At 36.2% G+C, this 21,121-nt stretch overlaps 1 protein-coding gene across 2 annotated transcripts in view; it reads right to left on the bottom strand.

Annotated features, from left to right (window-relative positions):
- RAB6A (RAB6A, member RAS oncogene family) overlaps nucleotides 1–21,121 on the bottom strand; it is an 87,155-nt gene that overhangs the window by 24,944 nt on the left and 41,090 nt on the right. The window contains exons 2-5 of one of the 2 annotated variants that reach the window (XM_019811842.3): nucleotides 16,866–16,924; nucleotides 7,690–7,743; nucleotides 5,955–6,060; nucleotides 3,871–3,982 (exon numbers count right to left, since the gene is read on the bottom strand). In XM_019811842.3, coding sequence (XP_019667401.2) covers nucleotides 3,871–3,982; nucleotides 5,955–6,060; nucleotides 7,690–7,743; nucleotides 16,866–16,924 — 331 coding nt within the window. Of the gene's footprint in view, nucleotides 1–3,870; nucleotides 3,983–5,782; nucleotides 5,889–5,954; nucleotides 6,061–7,689; nucleotides 7,744–16,865; nucleotides 16,925–21,121 lie in introns of both variants that reach the window. The other variant, XM_006936957.5, reaches the window with a different exon arrangement.

Genomic DNA, 21,121 nt, shown 5'->3' with positions numbered 1-21,121 from the left:
CACTGATTCTCAAAATTTAAACACCTGGGAATCACTGGGCTACAGGGGACAGAAAGTATTGAGCATCAGGGCATTTATTTTGAAACACTGAAACAGATATACTCTGGTCTTTTCTACAAGCTTTTACACACAACAAATGTAATTCTCAATGTGATAAAGACATTTATCTTTGAATCATTTTTATTAAAACTTTTTCTAATTACCAAAGTAATTTTTAAAAAGGGCAATCATTAGGGGTGCCTGGGTGGCTCAGCTGGGTGATCACTGGACTTCGGCTCAGGTCATAGTCTTACGGTTCGTGAGCTCAAAACCTGCGTCAGGTTCTGGGCTGACAGTTCAAAGCCTGGAGCCTGCTTCAGATTCTGTGTCTCCCTCTCTCTCTGCCCCTCCTCCACTTGTTCTCTCTCTCTCTCTCAAAAATAAACAAACCTTTAAAAAAAAGAAAGGGAACTCATTAACATTAGAGTCCTCCATAATCCTACTCCTTCTCAAAGATGTAGAGACAGTTAAGTCCCACGTATGTTTATACAGATTTATTCTAAAAAATAAAAGAAAAAAAATATATATACATCTACCATCAATTTTCTTAAAATTTTTTTTTTAATGTTTATTTATTTTTGAGAGAGACAGAGACAGAATGCGAATGGGTTAGGGACAGAGAGAGAGGGAGACGCAGAATCCAAAGCAGGCTCCAGGCTCTGAGCTGTCAGCACAGAGCCTGACGCGGGGATTGAGCTCACGAGTGAGATCATGACCTGAGCCGAAGTCGGAAGCTCAACCAAAGTCGGAAGCTCAACAGACTAAGCCAACCAGGCACCCCTACCATCGATTTTTTTTTTTAACACAAAGAATATCATGCTATACATACTGATCAAATCATTTTTTAAGCTTCATGTGTTAGACATCAATAAATTCCTCTCATTCTTTTTAGTAGCTATGTGTACTTCATTTATAAAATGCTACTGCTACTGATGGACATTTAGATTGATTTTAATTTTTAATATTACAAATAATGTTGAAATAAACATTCTTTTTTTTTTTTAATGTTTATTTATTCTCGAGAAAGAGAGCGTGAACAGGGGAGGGGCAGAGAGAGAGGGAGACACAGAATCTGAAACAGGCTCCAGGCTCTGAGCTGTCAGCACACAGCCCAACGTGGGGCTCGAACACACAAACTGTGAGATCATGACCTGAGCCGAAGTCAGACGCTTAACTGACTGAGCCACCCAGGCGCCCCTGAAATAAACATTCTTATATGTTCATTTTTTTCCCCACATTTGTGCAGGTGTATCTGTGCAATTACTGGAGGTGGGTTTGAGTCCATGAGTATTTTAAATTCTGATACTGTTAAACTGCTTCATCCCAATATATTAGTTACATTTTCAGTATATGAAGAGTTCTTGTTTATTAAATTCTTGTCAATACTGTGTATTATCAATCTTCTGAATAACGGTTGATCTAACAGGTAAATATGACCTTCAATCGATAATATTCAGACTTAACCAATCTTTGTCTTTACGGCTTTAAGGTTTCATGTCATGATTCTAAGAAAAAAATTTTATTAAAAACAATATTTTTTATTTCTTTAATTTTTTTACGTTTATTTGTTTTTGAGACAGAGAGAGACAGATCATGAGCAGGGGAGGGGCAGAGAGAGAGGGAGACATAGAATCCGAAGCAGGCTCCAGGCTCCGAGTTGTCAGCACAGAGCCTGATGCAGGGCTCAAACTCATGAACCATGAGATCATGACCTGAGCCGAAGTCAGACGTTCAACCGACTGAGCTACCCAGGCTCCCCTTATTAAAAACAGTATTTTTTAATGTTTGTTTTTGAGACAGAGAGAGATAGAATGTGAGTGGGGGAGGGGCAAAGAGAGGAAGACACAGAATCTGAAGCAGGCTCCAGGCTCTGAGCTGTCAGTACAGAGCTCAATGTGGGGCTCAAACTATTGAACAGTGAGATCATGGCCTGAACCAAAGTCAGACACTTAACCCACTGAACCACCCAGGCGCTCTTCATGTCATGCTTATAAAAGGTCACCCACTCACTACCAAAACATTTTTCTTCTAATTCTTTTTTAACAAACATTTAAATCTTTTACTCATTTTAAAATTAATTTAGTGGAGGGGTGCCTGGGTGGCGCAGTCGGTTAAGCGTCCGACTTCAGCCAGGTCATGATCTCGCGGTCCATGAGTTCGAGCCCCGCGTCAGGCTCTGGGCTGATGGCTCGGAGCCTGGAGCCTGTTTCTGATTCTGTGTCTCCCTCTCTCTCTGCCCCTCCCCCGTTCATGCTCTGTCTCTCTCTGTCCCAAAAATAAATAAAAACATTGAAAAAAAAAATTTTTTTTAATTAATTTAGTGGAATGAACAAGGCTTTAATTTTTAAAAAATGTTAACAGTTGAAGGGTGATAGTCTGGCAAAAATTGCTGAGAAAGGCAGTAATTCCAAACCAATGGACATACATTACCTTGAAGAAAAAATTACTTTAAGTATAATTTTCTAGCATTTGTGTACTCAACTGAAATATTACACAATAAAATAAAAGATGATATACTCATCCATTTGGCTAACTCTACCTGTTAAAACAAAACAATTCAGATACACAATTTTTCTATTTAAAAATTAAAGTATGGGGGGGGGTGCTCAGTCAGTTCTAAGCATCCAATTCTTGATTTCAGCTCAGGTCATGATCTCACAGTTCATGGGATCAAGCCCTGCATTGGGCTCCATGATGACAGTGTGGAGCCTGCTTGGGATTTTCTCTCCCTCTTTCTCTCTGCCCCTCCACTGCACACACGCGCACGCACTCTCTCTCTCTCTCAAAATAAACATTAAAAAAGAATATAAAAGAACTAGAGACTCTCTACTAGAAGAATATATACCTATATCATCTTTAAATTCTCATAGTGTAGATAAATAAAATAGTGAAAATTTATGATGCCAATTGATGTCCAAACAATTATTTTCATAAAGGAAAGATGATTATACTCTGAGTTTACTTTTAAATCAAGAAAAACTTTTTTGTCACTGTACTGCCAATTCCAAATGAAGTACCATGGGAAGAAATGGGCTTAACATTTGCACAAGCCTTGGAACATATTGGATTTCTTTGCAACATTTTAATTAATAGTACAAATTCAATACCCGAATTTCAATATCCATCTCATGAATAAACAAACAGCAATAGTAAAAGCTTCTACTATTAAGTGAAATGGTCAAGACTATTTAAAGCAGAAAGACTATCCAGTAGATTACTTAGGATGCTGAAGGCAGATATTCAAGCCATGGGCTCTACAGTGAATGTTAATAATTTTGCATCCTGTGACTTGAATATGGCTTTGCTCATTTGACTAAGGTATTACAATCAAGCTATTCAGTTCAACTACAAAGTCTGGTTCAACCATACAACTTATAAAAAGAAAAGAAAAACTACACCACTGAATTATAATGAATATTTATAAGAAGTCTACCAAAAGAGTGTGCATTTAATCATTATGAATAATTTTTAAAGATAGGATTTGTTTCTTCAAACATTTTGTTCTTTAACAAAATACTGCTCATGTCTATGAGGCCTAAAAAATGCAAAATAGTTACCAGCTTCGTGTGTAAACAATCTTTGTTTCCCCCCACGTTAACAATCTTGCACAAGAACTATTTACACACGGGCTTACACAAAACAAAAAAACTCATTTTCCTTTAAGGAAATGTTCAATGTTTACATTTATATTTCAGGTTCTCACACTGAAGAAAAGGGGGATATAAACTTAAGAATTAAACATGTCTCCTTTCAAAACAATTCTTTAGTAATAAAAATAACAGGTTAAGGAAGAAATCAAACATTTGATACACATACAAAATCACTCTATACCTCTTGTCAGCAAGATCTGTTTTATTTCCTACTAGCATGATGATAACATCACTTCCTCTTTCTGTTCTGACATCATCAATCCATTTTGTAGTTTGCTGGAATGAGTTAACATCTGGTATAGGAGGGTGGACAGAGAGATTAGTGTTACCGCAAAGTCTCCCCAAGTGACAGACTAAAAAAACAAAAATAAACAAAAACAAACCCTGGAAGTTGGAGGGGGGGTGGCACATTAGGACCCACTTTTAATGTGCCTGCAACATAACTCCATTTTATCTGAGTACAACTGTCAGTGACAAATCACAAAAATAAAGTCCTCAAGGTTCCTTTTATAGTATAAAAATTTTGAACATGACCAAATGAATGCAATGTACCATATATAATAAAAATTAAAAAAAAAAAGCGTTTTAAAATTTACGGACAGCTACGGCAGATAACATGGTGTCACATTGCCACAACGTTTTTTTGCTTACTTACACATACCCAACATGACAAAGAAAGCATCTCCAAAAGTATGTCAGCCAGTAAATCCCAATACATCCAGAAAATTTGTAAAGCTTTAAATAGCTTTAAACACCACTGTTTGCACGGCTTGTTCAGTTTGTGATCACTTTAACTTGAAGTTTATTAGTTTAATGCACCAGAATCACTTGTAACAAAATCCATCTTTCCTAGTACCCAATTCTAAGTAGAATACTTAAACACTTTTTATAGCAGCTCCAGAAAACAGTTTACTAATATTTTAACCACATGTGCATTTTTAAAGAAAAAGACACCAGGTTTCACTTGATTTGGTTAAAGTAAGCACAAACATTTTAAAGCTGCAAAACTTGTCAATGCACAATGAACATACATTGTTTTAAACAAGTAGCAACCCAAAGTAAAGCTTCAAGAAAAGAAAGATTGCATATAGCACATACCCCACCCCCCCAAAGGTCTCTGAATGCAAACTTATAACTTATAATTCTGCCATTGCAATTATTAAGTAGGTATGACTTCTAGCAGATATACAAAAATGTATAGTATCACTAACGCAAATCAATAGTTTGTATATGTAACACTCTTTTTGAAATAAGTCTAAGATGTGACACTATTCTGGTTTTCCTACAAATTATGGACTACTATATGGAATGATGGCTTAATATTGCCTGATATATATAATAAACCAATTTACAAAGACAATTTTAATCAGAGAGCATTTCCCTGTCAGTCACCATGTTCTGTGGGAAATTTACAGGCACTTAAAATGCCAAAGACATTATTCAGTCTTTAGGGAAAAGAAAAAGGAAGATCATCACTTGTTTTAGTCTCCTATTTAAAATTTCTTTTTGGAGAGAAATGAAAGTGTAATTTGTTAGCAAAAAAAGTCAGTCACAGAATCCAGATGTGATTCAAATGAAAATGATTAATAGAAAACTGCACATTACATGTTTTCTCTGCCTTCTCTAGAGAGAGGATGGCTGGAAGTGGAAAGCAGAGAAAAGTTGGCTAGCAGAAGCTTTTAATAGCCTCAACAGAGAGCCTTGGAGAATCTGAAAATTTTGGCAAGAGGCTTAAATGCAGATTATTTTATTTTAGAGAAATCTGAGATCAAGTTAAATGAAAAAGGAGACATTCTTCCAACCATAATTATGGTGTGACTTAGGGATAACAGGATACTAAGAAAGCCTTGGAGAGAATTCATGATTAGATCTGAAGGAAAATTTCCATGGCAAAAAAACCTGGCACAGTGGAAATAAAGCATATTGGTACAAACACAAAAGCAAATATTTCTGACCTAGCTGGTCTATAAGGTTTGCTATGACAAAACTCATTTTTACATGCTAGTATAGAAAACAAGCACAAGACAAGAACATGCATGCAGCTAAGCTAAAGGTTGAAAGAAGATTAGAAATGCATAATTCCCCCCACTCACTTGTGATATCATAAACAACAACTGCCACAGTGGAGTCACGAATGTAGCTAGGAATCAAGCTCCTGAACCGCTCTTGACCTGCTGTGTCCCATAATTGCAATCGTACCTAACAACAAAATCAGTCAAACAAGCAAGAAAAATAAGAAAGGTCAACCCGTTGCAAAATACCTACTTGTGATATCGTAAACTACTACGGCTGCAGCAGAATCACGGATGTAACTGGGAATGAGGCTACGGAAACGTTCCTGACCCGCAGTATCCCACAGCTGCAGCCTGATCTGTGGGATGGGAAAAAATAAATAAAAAAAAAAAAAAAAACCAAACTCATACTAAAAAGAAAAAAGAAATGTTTTTAAAGGGGAGAAGGTGGGAAGGAGGTAAAAAGTAGACTCATGCAAAAGGTTGCAGGGATGAGAAGAATGAAAATAACACAAAACTCCTTTCCTTTTTCAAAAGAGAATAGTATTAAAAATTTGCTCTGAAGGTACATGACTTAAAAATGGCAATAGGGGAATATTTCACAGAATCAGAAATACAGCTCCCTTTTTTTCACTCCCTATAACCTCTCTTTGAATCTTATGCCTTCCAGACAGCAAAAAGTAGATTCTGTTGACGTTCAGTGAGCATAAAAGGGAAAAATGAAAGTAAATGTCAACAAGCAGCCCTGGCTATCAGAGTAAAGGAGTGAATGCTTCTCTGAAAGCCTCTCTGAAGTTAAAAGCATCTCTTTTCTGTTGAGTCCAGAAATTGGGTCTTTGACTACTGTGCTTATGTTTCTCCCACATGTTTCTTCCCAGAACACTGTACATAACCCAACAAAAAAGGAAAAATATCTTTTTGCAACTCTACATAAAAATTTCTTTATTTTCTTACTTTTTCACATCTACATTTGAGGAAGAAAAGCCTGAAAACAAGTAGTACTGTACTATTACAAAGCAATTTCTAAGCTTTCAAAATTTAAGAAATGGCATGCTAAACATTAAAACATAAAAGAAAAACCCACACACTTCTAGGAAATAATATTAGAAGCACAATAATGTTTTTTTGGGTCTAGGTCCTGAAATAATGCATTTAAGACAGTCACTGCTTAGTTGATAGGAATCTCTTCCAGAGACAATAGGCTGGAATACACTGTGCTTAAAGGGAGCATTCCAAAAGACAGGTGTCTAAATCCAACAAATAAATACATATTACTTCTTCTATTCACAGTCACTTCGGTATACATCATATTCTGACAAATTAAATCTCGAAATTCACAAATGATGTGATATTCAAATGAAATATTTCTGAATGCTTCAAGAGTAGCACTCAAAAAGTCTTTAGCAGCTCTAATTTCTTTTTTTTTTTTTTTTAATTTTTTTTTTTTTCAACGTTTTATTTTTGGGACAGAGAGAGACAGAGCATGAACGGGGGAGGGGCAGAGAGAGGGAGACACAGAATCAGAAACAGGCTCCAGGCTCTGAGCCATCACCCCAGAGCCCGACGCGGGCTCGAACTCACGGACCGCGAGATCGTGAGATCGTGACCTGGCTGAAGTCGGACGCTTAACCGACTGCGCCACCCAGGCGCCCCAGCAGCTCTAATTTCTTGATGAAAATACTCTTCATTATCTCAATGCTATCTGCTATCATTTTTCCAAATCAGGATTACATATTTTATTTAGCAAGCCTAGGGCCTTCAGGGCTTTCCAATAACTTGGCCTTCTCTCCCCTTTGCATTTTACTTGGGGATTAAGTCAGAATGCTAAGTACTACCACTCTGTAATAACAGTTTTTCTCAAAGCTTATACACTAACTTTGTCAACTTTACTAAGAACTTCTTACGATGACAATTACTGATTACAGCTTTGATCACAGTTTTCTATCCTGGAGTGCTGCAGAAAATTGCACACTGAAAACATTACTCACTGTTCGATCCTCCAAGTACATTGTTTTTGATAAAAAGTCAATACCAATTGTTGCCTGTAAAACAAAATAAAACAAAAAAATTAAATAATAATAATAGTTTAATGGCAGTCAGCAGTTTAGGGTTCAAATGATAATTATGACTTCTATAATTAGAAGAAATAATTAATAAACATATCATAGCTAAGTATAAATGACCAAAATTTTTAGTGATAATGGCTTCCACCACTGAACATGTGCTGTGTAGTAAGGGATTCTTTAAGGCCCTTTACATGACCATCTCTAATCCTCATACATCTCTGCAAGGGTAGCTATTGTCATCCCTATTTTATTTTATTTTATTTTTAATTTTTTTTTCAACATTTATTTATTTTTGGGACAGAGAGAGACAGAGCATGAACGGGGGAGGGGCAGAGAAAGAGGGAGACACAGAATTGGAAACAGGCTCCAGGCTCTGAGCCATCAGCCCAGAGCCTGATGCGGGGCTCGAACTCACGGACCGCGAGATCGTGACCTGGCTGAAGTCAGACGCTTAACCGACTGCACCACCCAGGCGCCCCTGTCATCCCTATTTTAATCTTTTATCGTTAATAATATTGGGGTTCAGAGAAGTTAAAAAACTTGTCTAGGGAAACAAAGCTTTTGCTATGGAGCTAAGAGTAAAAGCCCAGCTTTTTCCAATATATAATGATTTATATATATTTATACTTATACACACACACACACACACACACACATATATGTAAAATTTTAAACTGTGGTAAAATACACATAACAAAATTAATCACCTTAACCATTTTTAAAAATACTACTTTTTGGGAGTAGTTTTAGGTTGACAGCAAAACTGAAAGGTACAGAGATTTTCCACATACCCCCTACCCCCACATATGCATAAAACCCCCTACTATCAACATCCCCCACCAAAGCAGTACCATTGTTACAGCTGATGAACCTACTGACACTGATTTTATACATATACATAAGTATATATAAAATATAAACATTATATATTATACAAATAAATAATATAAAATCTATAAACTTAAAATTATATATACATATAATTACACACACACACACACACACACACACACACACACACACACATATATACACACATATATATAATTTCTTTTAAGTTTATTTATATATTTTGAGATAGAAAGCACAAATGTGCCGGGGAAGGGGGGATGGGTGGCAGAGAGAGAGAGAGAGAGAGAGAGAGAGAATGAGAGAATAAATCCCAAGCAGACTCTGCACTGTCAGAGCAGAGCCTGATGTGGGACTCAAACACACAAACCATGAAATCATGACCTGAGCCTAAGTAGGACACTTAAAAGACTGAGCCACCCAGGCGTCCCTGACACTCATGTATTTTTTTAAGACAGATTTTACTTCTAAATTGTGGTAAAATATGTATCATAAAATGTGACATTTTGACCATGTTAAGTGTACAATTCCACAGCAGTGATTGCATCCACAATGATGTACCACTGTCAACACTATCTGTTTTTAACACTTTTTTATAACCCCAAACAAAAACTCTGTGCCCATTAAGCAATAACTTATTATAATGTATGGATATACCAAAATTTCTTTATCCGTTCATCTACTGTTGGACATGGGTTGTTTCCATCCTTTGGCTACTGTGAGTTCCTATTTTCAATTCCTCAGTATATACTTAACAGTGGAGTTGCTAAGCCATATGATAATTCTATTTAAACTTTGTGAGGAAATGCTAGACTGTCTTCCCACAGTAGTAGCATCATTTTAAATTTCCAATAGCAATGTATGAAGATTCCAATGTTTCCACATCCTTGTCAGCATCTGTTAGTTTCTCTTTTTAAATATATAATACTCAACCTAGAAGGTAGGAAATGGAATCTTTTTGTGGTTTTGATTAGCAGTTCTCTAGTGACTAATAATGTTGAGCATCTTTTCATGTGCTTACTGGTCATATGTACATCCTCTCTGAAGAAATGTCTATTCAAGTCCCTTGCCCATTTTTATTTTTTTAATTTTTTTTTTTTACATTTATTTATTTTTGAGAGACAGAGCACAAGTGGAAGAGGGGCAGAGAGAGAAGACACAGAATCCGAAACAGGCTCCAGGCTCTGAGCTGTCAGCACAGAGCCCAACGTGGGGCTCCAATTCACAAACCATGAAATCATGACCTGAGCTGAAGTCTGATGCCCAACCAACTGAGCCACTCAGGTGCCCCTCCCTTGCCCATTTTAAAATTAAGTGTGTCATTTTATTATTGATTTATAGTTCTTTATATACTTTAGATATCAAGCCCTTATCAGATATGTAATTTTCAAATATTTCCTCCCATTCTATAGGTTGGGCCTGGTGCTTTAATTGAAAACCAGTTGTCAATAGATATATGCATTTATTAATGAACTCTTAATTCTATTCCACTGGCCTATATGTCTATCTTTATTTTGATTACTGTAGCTTTGCAGTAAATTTTGAAATTGGGGGTGGGGGAGCCTGGGTGGCTCAGCTGGTTAAGCACCAACTTTGGCTCACGTCATGATGTCACAGCTCATGAGCCTGCTTTGGATTCTGTGTCTCCCTCTCTCTCTCTGCCCCTTCCCTGCTTCCACTCTGTCTCTGTCTCTGTCTCTCTCTCAAAAATAAAATAACTGTTAAAAATTTTTTTTGAAATCAGTATTAGTCTTCCAATTATTATTTTCCTTTTTCAAGACTATTTTGGCTTCTGTAAATTAGAACTGACTCTTTCATTTCTACACAAATGGCAGTAGAAATCTGACAGGGATTGCACTGATTCTGTAGACTGCTTTGAGTAGTTAGTATTGACATCTTAATATTAAGTCTTCCAATCCCTTTGCCTGGGATGTCTCTCCACTTACTTAAGTCATCTTTAATTTTTTTTTTTTTTTTTTTTGTGAGCAGTGCTTTGTAGATTTCAATTATATACCGACTTTTATTAAGAAAGCAAACAAGCATACAAGCAAGCAAGCAAGCAAGCAAGCTAGCGTTCTCCTTTATCCTAAACTATGTGACTACATATTACAAGTATATCTCTCTCTCTCTCTAATTCCATCTTATGACATTTAATCTGAAAGTGTGTATCCTATTCTGTTATAGGCTGGGAATAATGGGCTTATAAATTCAAATTATTGTGCAAAAGCATCTAATTGACAAACCTGAAAAATATACAGGAATGGTATAGGGCTACATTTAAGAAATCTCATTAGTAGAACCTCATTTAATCAGATAATGTGGTAGAGGCAGCTAATTGTCTAGACAAATATCCCATTTTCCCCTTCTTCCTTATTAAAAAAATCAAACATTTATTTAAATCCATACTTTTCCCATTAAAAAGACTACATTTTCCAGTCTTTATGCTTTAAATGGGGTTGGCTCAGTTGAGAGGTGCACTGTTGGTATTTTTCCTTTTCTCCTTCTTCCTGCCTGGATATGGATACCACACCCAGAACTCCAGGAACCATTCAGTAACCATGAAGCAACCTTCACAAGGAAGTCATATATGAATGAGATCTGATTAAATTTAGAAGGCATCTTAGTCCCAGATGACCATGGAGCTGCCACACAAGCCCAGGACTACTTTACCTCTAAACTTCTTTTACATGAAAAAAATTCTCATATCACTTACCAATGTTATTTTATGTTTATTATAAACAGCCAAAAATAATTTTAATAGCTACAAACAAAAATATGCATTCTCAGATCTCACAGTCAACACATATAAATGTTTTTAAAATTAGTACAAAGTAAGACTTTATGATAAAATGTATAATAATCCCCTCCTTCCACTGTACTGTCCTAGTTTTGGGACATCATTCATACACTGAACTCATAAAGGTCAAAATTAACCTGAAAAGCATAGCCTGTTCCTGCCTGCTCTTCTTTTCAGTTAATTTTATTCCAAGCAGAGCTACAATGGCAAAGAAGTCGATCAGCCACAGGAATTAAGCCAACAGCAGGAAAAATAGAAAGAATGGCTAGGAAACTAAACATTATCAGCTATTCTAGGATCTTAAATGTTACCGATGTGGAACTAATTCAAACTTTCATAAAAGAGGGATGAGACATCAGTGCTGCCTCTTGCTCATCTTCTTTATAGAAATGCAGAAGGCAATAATTGTAGAAGAAACCAAAGGTTAGAGAAAATTCTCCCACATATCTTAATTTATAGCTTCGCATTATTTTAAGTGTTAATTAATTCACTGGGTAAGGAAAGTCTACTTTGTAAAAGACAAAAAATTAAACTGAGTACTTTTACTGTGGGAGCACACAATTCAAGATTGAATAATGACTTACCTAATACATCAGCATCAAGATAATAATGATAACTGTAGTTTGGATATTTATACTTGGATGCTCTCCACTCAGAACAGTGTTTATCTGCCCCAATAGCAATTTTATAAAATACTGCAGATGTAAACTACTATTTTGTCTGACTTCCTTCCTACATAACTGTTTATCACCTTTTCTGATGCCATACACAGTCGAGACCCCTCAACATCATGATTTCAAGGAACATGAGTTTTCCTACACAAAAGTAATTAAGTAAGGAAAACAAGTTTTCCTCTGTACCAAGCAATGATAATCAGCTTCCTTTGTGGTCCAAACATACAAAGTTCTGTTGCCTAGTTGCTGCTTTCCCTAGCAGGAGAAAATAAATCAAGAATAAGTGTTGAGAAAGGCAAAGACTAGAATAAAGAAAGAAAAGAGTGGACAAGTTAAAGAAGAGTCTATCTAACACTGACTAACAGAGATAAGTAAAAACAATGAAGAAAGGCAAAGGATCCCAGAAGCAAGACGCTGATATGGGTTCCATTTTAGAAAGGTAACCATCCCATTACTACACATGTTTATATATATTTATGTATGTGTATATGTATGTATGTATGTATACTTTTCTCTTAGATATCTTTGTGCCACATTACTTAGAACAGAAAGTATGTAGAATCTATTTCAGAAATGAGTCGCTATAATAGGCATACAATTTTACTTATGCAAGGTGAACAAGTTCTAGAGATCATTGTGCATATATTTAATACTGTATTGTATACTTAAAAATCTGATTAGGAGGTAGATTTTATATTAAGTGTTCTTAGCACAGTTTGAAAAAAAAGGAACTGTTCTCCCCCTACCTCCCATAAAATGACAATACTTCTGATAGGAGAAAAAAGAGTCCTTAAAAATTAAAGAAAATTTAAAAATAAGAAATCAAACACTGGATGAGAAAAGTAGTCCCATTAGTGGGGCGGGGGGGGGAGGGGTGGGAGTTGGGTGCAGATTTTATTTCCATATAACAAAGTATAATTTTGTGTAGAATAATTTAAAACTTTAACTTAAAGAGGTTAAGGATGTATTTGATCACCACCATCTTCCTAGAAAAATTCACTTAAGCTGTTTTAAACATTTCAGTATTTTAAACTATACAACCCTGAATTTATGGTTTTTTTTCCAATTAAGACAAATACTTTATTCAAATCCATCAGAGAAATGGACAGCGTGGGTTGTAACAAAGCATTATGTTTTAAAGCACAGATCAGTAATTGTATATAAAGAGTATACACTGCTACATACAAATTAAACTGATCAGAGCACAACTTTAAAGCAGCACCTTTGTGATATTTTTAACTTTAGTACTCCTCTCCTCCTTCATTTCTCCTTCAACTGAATCCACACCAACCTCTTCATATCCTTCTCAAGGGCAGCCATGCCCTCAGAGGCTTCAGAAAACTCTTCTTCATCCATGCCCTCACCCACATACCAGTGAACAAAGGCATGCTTAGCATACATCAGGACATCAGGTCCAGGTGAGCCCAGGCCTCAGCAATGGCTGTGGTGTTGCTCAGCATGGCTGTACTTTGGCCAGGTATCCACCAGATACCACAATGGGAGGCTGATAATTAATGCCAACTTTGAAGCCAGTGGGGCCCCAGTCCATAAACTGAATGGTACCCGTGGTCTTGATGGTGAAATGGCAGCACTGACATCTTTGGGAACCATGTTGCCACAGTACAACATGCAGCAAGCCATGTATTTTTTTTTTTATTTCTTTTTAATGTTTTTTTTTTTAATTTTTTTATGTTTATTTATTTCTGAGACAGAGACAGAGCATGAGCAGGGGAGGGACAGAGAGAGAAGGAGACACAGAATCCAAAGCGGGCTCCAGGCTCTGAGCTGTCAGCACAGAGCCCTATGCGGGGCTCGAACTCACAAACTGTGAGATCACGACCTGAGCTGAAGTCGGTTGCTCAACCGACTGAGCCACCCAGGCGCCCCTTTAATGTTTATTTTTGAGAGAGAGGACGAGTGGGGGAGGGCAGAGAGGGAGACAAAGAATCTAAAGTGGCCTCCAGGCTCTGAGCTGTCTGCACAGTGACTGGCGCGGGGCTCAAACCCCCAAACCGTGAGATCATGGCCTGAGCTGAAGTTGGACACTTAACAAACTGAGCCACCCAGGTGCACAGCAAGCCATGTATTTACCATGGTGAGAATCATATTTCACCATCTGGTTGGCTGGCTCAAAGCATGCATTAATGATCTTTGCTACAGAAAGCTGTTCATGGTAGCCTTTCTCAGCAGAGATAACAGGAGCATATGTGGCCAGAGAGAAGTGGATGTGGGGATAAGGCACCAGGATAGTCTGGAATTCTGTCAGATCAATATTCAGGGCTCCATCGAATCTGAGGGAAGCAGTGATGGAGAACACAATTTGACCTATCAACCTATTTAGTTTAGTGTTGGCTGGGCATTCTATATTGAGGTTTCCACGACAGATAGCATAGATAGCCTCATTGTCTACCATGAAGGTGAATTTATGTTGATTGTCACTTTGTAACAGCCTTTGGAATAAGAAACCCTCTAAATTCAAAGTAATCTCAGAAGTTAGTCTGAGCAATATAATCTTTCTCAAATAAACGAATGAATCTAAAACAGAAATAAACAAAAAAAGAAAAATCTGTGGGTTTATAACTGGATAAAGAAAATAAGTGGTGAATAAGAAGAGCAACTTTAAGAGAATCAATTCCAGACGCTCTACTTAAAAAGAACAGGTTTGTTTTTTTTTTCACTTTGACATACTGCCCAAATTTTGGTCAATTAAGGACTCTTTTGGCCAGTTTCCTTCTTTTTAAATGAAATGAAGTAAGTGCAAAGGAATCATACAGAGAACATGAATTATTAACTAAAGTTTATCATTTTTGTAAAATAAAACTTCACTTAAACTAAGTTTGATACATACATTACACATGGCTCCTATAAGCCCAATAATAAATTTCTAGCAATGAGACTAGCTCTTTAATTAGTCATTTCAGAAGTCTTTCTGATGTGTGTGTGACGGGGTGTATAGGGGAATCTTCAAATGATTCACTGAAGAACTCTTCACCTGATAACTAAGTTGGCAGCTAACTACAGAAGGTCAATTCTTCATATTCAAAGATAATACTTAATATATTGTCAAGCTGATTTCATTAAATAAGGACCTAGGGTACTACATTGTCCAAATTTTCCTGTTAGAGCTAAACTAAAAGAATATCTAGAACTGTACCTAATTGTTATAAAAACCTGTAACTCACATTGTTAATAAACGTCTCCTGTTAATGCCAAAGTACAATATTTTAGCTTCATTAGCAACAACTTTTCCACAAAGAATCAAAATCCTTCCCTATCTGTCAAATTCTATCAATATCACTATATTTATGTCAACATCACTACCCTTATATATGTCTGACTGAACAGCAGCATGAAGAAACAGCAATGGCACTTTAATATATGCTTGAAAGATCTACTTAATTTCACTGAGACCATGAGTGTAACAAAATCCTTTAGAAACATCCAGAGAACTCTAAATAGGCTCTAGCTAGTGAGTCTTTAGCCCAAGACTCTGACCCGAGTTCAGATTTTTTAGCCTATGGTATTTGGGTCTACTCCCAAACAGTTAAGCTTACACTTTTCAGGAATTTTCCACATATGGCTCAATGACATCAATATTTTTGTTAGTCTCTAAGACTTGTATTTGTAGTTTTTCTGATGAGAAGAGACAGAGCATTGCTCAGAATCAAGATACTGTACAAAAGACAAGGTCATCTAAGTAAGGCCTATAAGCCATAGAGTTGTAGGGACCTAGAGAATTGGGGATATATGATATAAAGGAGTCCAAAAGAAACTGAAGCACTCTTGTTGACTGAGCTATTTTTCATTTTTAAACTCGCTTTTCTCATGTCTTATGAAGTAGCTAAACCATTTCTGAGATATTCAAAAGATTAATAAAATATATACAGTACATATTAACTGGGTTTTTATTTAAGAGACTTTTCTAAAATGTCAGATTTATGGATGAGTCATTTCTGTTCTATGATATTTATGGTTGTTAATAAAATGCTTAATTAAAAACAAATTCCTTCTTAGGATGATGGAAATGTTCTTAATCTTGACTGTGGTGGTAGCTTCATAGGTATACACATCTATCAAAACATGTCAAAATGTAAAGAGTTAATTCTTTACTACTATGAGATTTTAACAGTTCTGTATGTTTGGGATAACAGTTCTTTATCATGTGTCCTTTGCTTGTTTTAGGTTTAGTTTACTTTTCTAATTTCTTAAAGTAGAAGGTTAAATTACTGATTTAATGTATTTCTTCTTTTCCTTACAGCACCGCTTTAGCTGTTATCATATAAATTTTGGTATGTTGTGGTTTCGGTTTTTTTTTTCCATTTGTCTCAAAGTATTTTCTAATTTCTTTTGTGATTTTTTTTCTTTGACTCACTGGTTATTTGGGAATTTGCTATTTAATTTCCACATTTGTGGATTTCCAAAATCTCCTTCTGTTAATGATTTCTAATTACATTACTCGTTTATTCTTGACTTTAAGTGTAGATCAAAAGGTCAGATAATCCTAGGCCTGAACCACAAAACAGAGTATCTACAATCACTTCTACCTCTATCCCAAATGGTAATTACCAATAATCTTTTGGAAAGGACTTTGGAAGAGGAGATAAAGAAATCAAGTGAAAAGACTGAGGACAATGAGCAAAATCAGTTATACTCTGTATTTATAAACATTTTACAGATTACAAAAGTGCTTTTATGTAAATGTGAACTTTTAAAAAGTCCTTAAATATTACTTCTAACACAAAATAGAGACAATCAGTAAATTGGCAAAAATAAAATACCTGGTAGGTGTTGTCAAAACTGTCATACATGAATCTGGTGATCAAGGATGTCTTTCCAACTGAAATGAAAAGGAAAAAGATTCACTTAGTTAACATATTACACTGGGTTCTCAAGCCATTTTTCTACAGAGGACTGCAATTACAGTCAGTGGGAAATATCTGCAATGGTTCTACTAATAATAATTTTAAGATATATAGCCCCTAGTTTGTTGAAACACCTTTCTCTAATAACAGATAACAATCTCTCAAATTAAGAGCACAGGTAAGGAGTATATAGTTAAGAATTGAGGAAAATGAAAAGATGGAGGAAAACAATCAATTATGTTGACATTTCTAATTCACAAAAGGGAAAGCAGATATTCACTTGGGCCCTAACAGAACTAAGATTAGACTCTGAAGAAATTATAATTCACTTATTGGACAGTAACCTGGAAAAACTGAGGTTCACATTCACTTCATTTAATGAATCAAACTCCTGGGAGTATAAAGACTAAAGATGGAGAATCCTAGGAGGAATAGGAGGGCCACAAGAACTACAATGTTGTTTTTTTTTTTTTTTTTAATTTTTTTTTTCAATGTTTATTTATTTTTGGAACAGAGAGAGACAGAGCATGAACGGGGGAGGGGCAGAGAGAGAGGGAGACACAGAATTGGAAACAGGCTCCAGGCTCTGAGCCATCAGCCCAGAACCCGACGCGGGGCTCGAACTCACGGACCGCAAGATCGTGACCTGGCTGAAGTCGGACGCTTAACCGACTGTGCCACCCAGGCGCCCCAAGAACTACAATGTTTTAAGAGTAACAAAGAAGTGACAAGGAAAACTGTATTGAAACTCATCTCAGGATCACATCTCTCCACTTCTCTGGCAAGGCAATCCCAAAGATTCATAATACTACTTTGTACTGGTATTTTCAGGTTAATCCACAGGAAAGTGTCACTAAATAAAAAATAGAGGAATACTGGCAATTTCCTTACCAATGGGCATACTCTCCAAGGGCAAGAGCCATATCTAATTTTCCTATTTTTCCAGTAGCTTGACACAGATCCAACAAATACTAAATTAATACAAGTAAGTGTATTAATTATGTCAATTAAAGAGCTGTGCAAATAAGTATCTCAAATGCTCCCCCAAATGTAAAAGAGGTGTGATCCTGGCCTCTATATTATATTCTCTAATCATATATCATATGAAAACCTGAGGGGAAAAAATGGGCCAAAGAAGGAAGAATCCCACTAAATCATGTACCCCAAATGTCTTATTTCAGAAAGCCTAAAACAGCATGTTGAAGAGAAAAGCTATAACTAGTCCCCAGACCCTAGTCAAAAGCAAACTGATGTTTGAGAAGAAGTCTCTTTATAAAGCAACACTGGAACTATGTACTTCTTCATTAGTAAATAGTACATATAGTTTTCATTTAAAAAAAAAAAAACACCCACCACCTCTTTCACATAAAAGAGTAAAATGTATATTTGTAAAGCAGGCAGCACAGAAAATAACAAGAACAAAGTGAAAATTATGTATATCATACCACCCATATATAACTAATGTTAGTATATGTTTTTCTGAAATATTTTTTATATTTAAAAATACATACTTAAAGGTAAAATGCTAGAATCATTCAAAGGAAAGCCAGAAACAATATACGCAGTACTATTTTGAACACTGATTGGACTCTATAAAGTAAATGTAGGGCACCTGGGTGGCTCAGTTGGTTGAGTGCCTGACTCTTGATTTCAGCTTAGGTCATCATCTCATGGTTCATGAGATCAACCCCCATATTGGGCTCCAAACAGAACCTGCTGGGGATTCTCCCTCTCCCTCTCTTTCTGCCCCTCTCCACCCCCTCAAAATAAGTAAGTAAACTTAAAAAAAAAACAAAAAAAGGTAACATGGCCATAATGGCAGAAGAAATTATGTTGCACTACCTACCCAGCCTCCAGGTTTTAAAGAACCTGAACACAGACCGTAAGAAAATACAAAATGAAAGATACTATATCCTTGAATGAAAAATAGCAAAGTGAGGTTTTCCAGTCTGTAATTTTTTGCATGAAACACAACCATACTTTGGTTTCTGGCAGCCCACAACCTAACTGACTTGAGTTGGAGGACAAAGTTCAGGGCACAGAACAATTAGAAAGATTATGGAGAAGAAGCTACAAAGAAAGTGAATTGGAAAATCTGCATTTAAAACATAAAACATCTCCAAATCCTTAGCTGATTTCCTAAACTACCTATGAGGATTGATGGGAAGACTTCAGGATTCCCAGTGAAAAGTAGCAGCTGGGTTTTGAAACAATTGAGCTACTACAGGACACGGGGAGTTTAGAGTTTGAATCAAGCCAAGGTAACTGCCTTCTCAGCCACAAAAAACTCTTTGGAGGAACAACAAAATCCAGAGTCTCTGTATACTTTCTCCATCATGTCTACTATATAATAAAAAAAAAAAACAGTAAATGCAAAGAAATAAAAACACATAATTCATACTCAAAAAAAGAAAGAAAGAAAACAGGCTCCAATCCAAGATGACTCAGATGTTATAGTTAGAAAACAAGGATTTAATGCTGCGATTATAGATATATTCTCTGTGCCCCCCATGTATAATATATATACACACACACACACATATATTGAATGACCTGAGCCGAATATATATTTGAACATGTACACACACACACACACACACACACACACACACACACACACACACACACACACAGAAAGGGACAGAAAGAGAATCTTAAGCAGGCTCCATGCTCATCACTGAACCCAACTTCCTATGACCCTGGGATCATGACCGGAGCCAAAATTAAGAGACGGATGCTCAACTGAATGAGCCACCCAGGTGCCCCTAAACTCTTTTTTTTAAAAAAAGTGACTCTTGATTTTGGCTCAGGTCTGATCTCATGGTTCATGGGTTTGAGCCCTGTATCAGGCTCTGTGCTCACAGTGCAGAGCCTGCTTAGGATTCTCTGTCTCCCTCTCTCTCTGCTCTTCACCCCTGGCTCAAAAAAAAATAGACATTTTTTTTTTTTAAGTGACAAAGAAGACTTTCCAACTCATGATATGAGATGAGCATAAACCTAACAAAGACATTACAATAAAGTGAAAATTGTGGATCAATTATCTCTCATCAACACAGACTCAAAATTCCTTAACAAAGTATTAGCAAATCAAATCCCTGTAAATATAAAAATATCTTCATAAGTAGGTGGGGATTATCCCAGGAATAAAAGGTTAGATCATACAAAATAAATAAAATAATGTAATCCAGAATATTAACAGAATAAAAGAAATACGTAAGTTTATCTCAATATATAAACATAGTATATGACAAAATTCAACAGATTCATGATGAAAACTCTAAGGAAACTAGTAAACCCGAAATGGAAGGAAAATGTAGCAATCAGATAAACAGTATGTACAATGAAATCTATAGTCACCATTGTAATGGTAAAGTAAATGGTTTCCTCCAAAGAATGGGGGGGGGGGGGAAGCAAGGATGTCCAACCCACCACTTCTTTTTTACTTTTTACTTTTGTTTTTAGAGGGAGAGAGTGTGTGTGTAAGTAAGTGGGGGTGAGGGGCAGAGATACAGGAAGAGAGACTCTTAGGCTCTCAGTGCAGAACCCAACTCAGGGCTCAATTCCATGACCCTGGGATCATGACCTGAGCCAAAATCTAGAGTTGGACGCTCACCTGACTGACCCACCCTGATGCCCTCAATCCACCACTTCTATTCAGTATGGTATTGGTGGTCTTGGCCAGTGCAATACTGATAAGAAAAATAAATAAAAGGCACACAAAACACTGTTCTCTTTTACTGATGACACGACTTCTCATGTAGAAGAATCCTAAGAAACGAATTTTTAAAATCTACTAGGACTATAAACAAACAAACAAAAATCTACTAGAACTAGTATATTTGGCAAGGTCTCAGTACAGAAGGTCGATATACAAAAATCAACTGCGTTTCTAAATACCAGAAGCAAACAAAACCAAAAATGTTAAATTCCACATATGGTGAATAAACTTAACAAGATGTGTAAGAACTCTACATTGAAACCAAAACACTCTATATTTAAGAATATTAAGAAAATCTAAATAAATATAAAAATATACCATATACTAAATTAAGGGGAATCAGTATTAAGATATCAATTTTCTCCAATTTACACGTTAAACATAATCTCAATCATAATCCCAACAGCCTTTAAAAAATGGAAAATGAGAAGCTGATTCTAAAGTTTACAGGAAA

Source organism: Felis catus, chromosome D1 (assembly GCF_018350175.1).
Source record: "Felis catus isolate Fca126 chromosome D1, F.catus_Fca126_mat1.0, whole genome shotgun sequence".
NCBI lineage: Eukaryota > Metazoa > Chordata > Mammalia > Carnivora > Felidae > Felis > Felis catus.
This window is presented reverse-complemented; position numbering and strand designations above follow the sequence as displayed.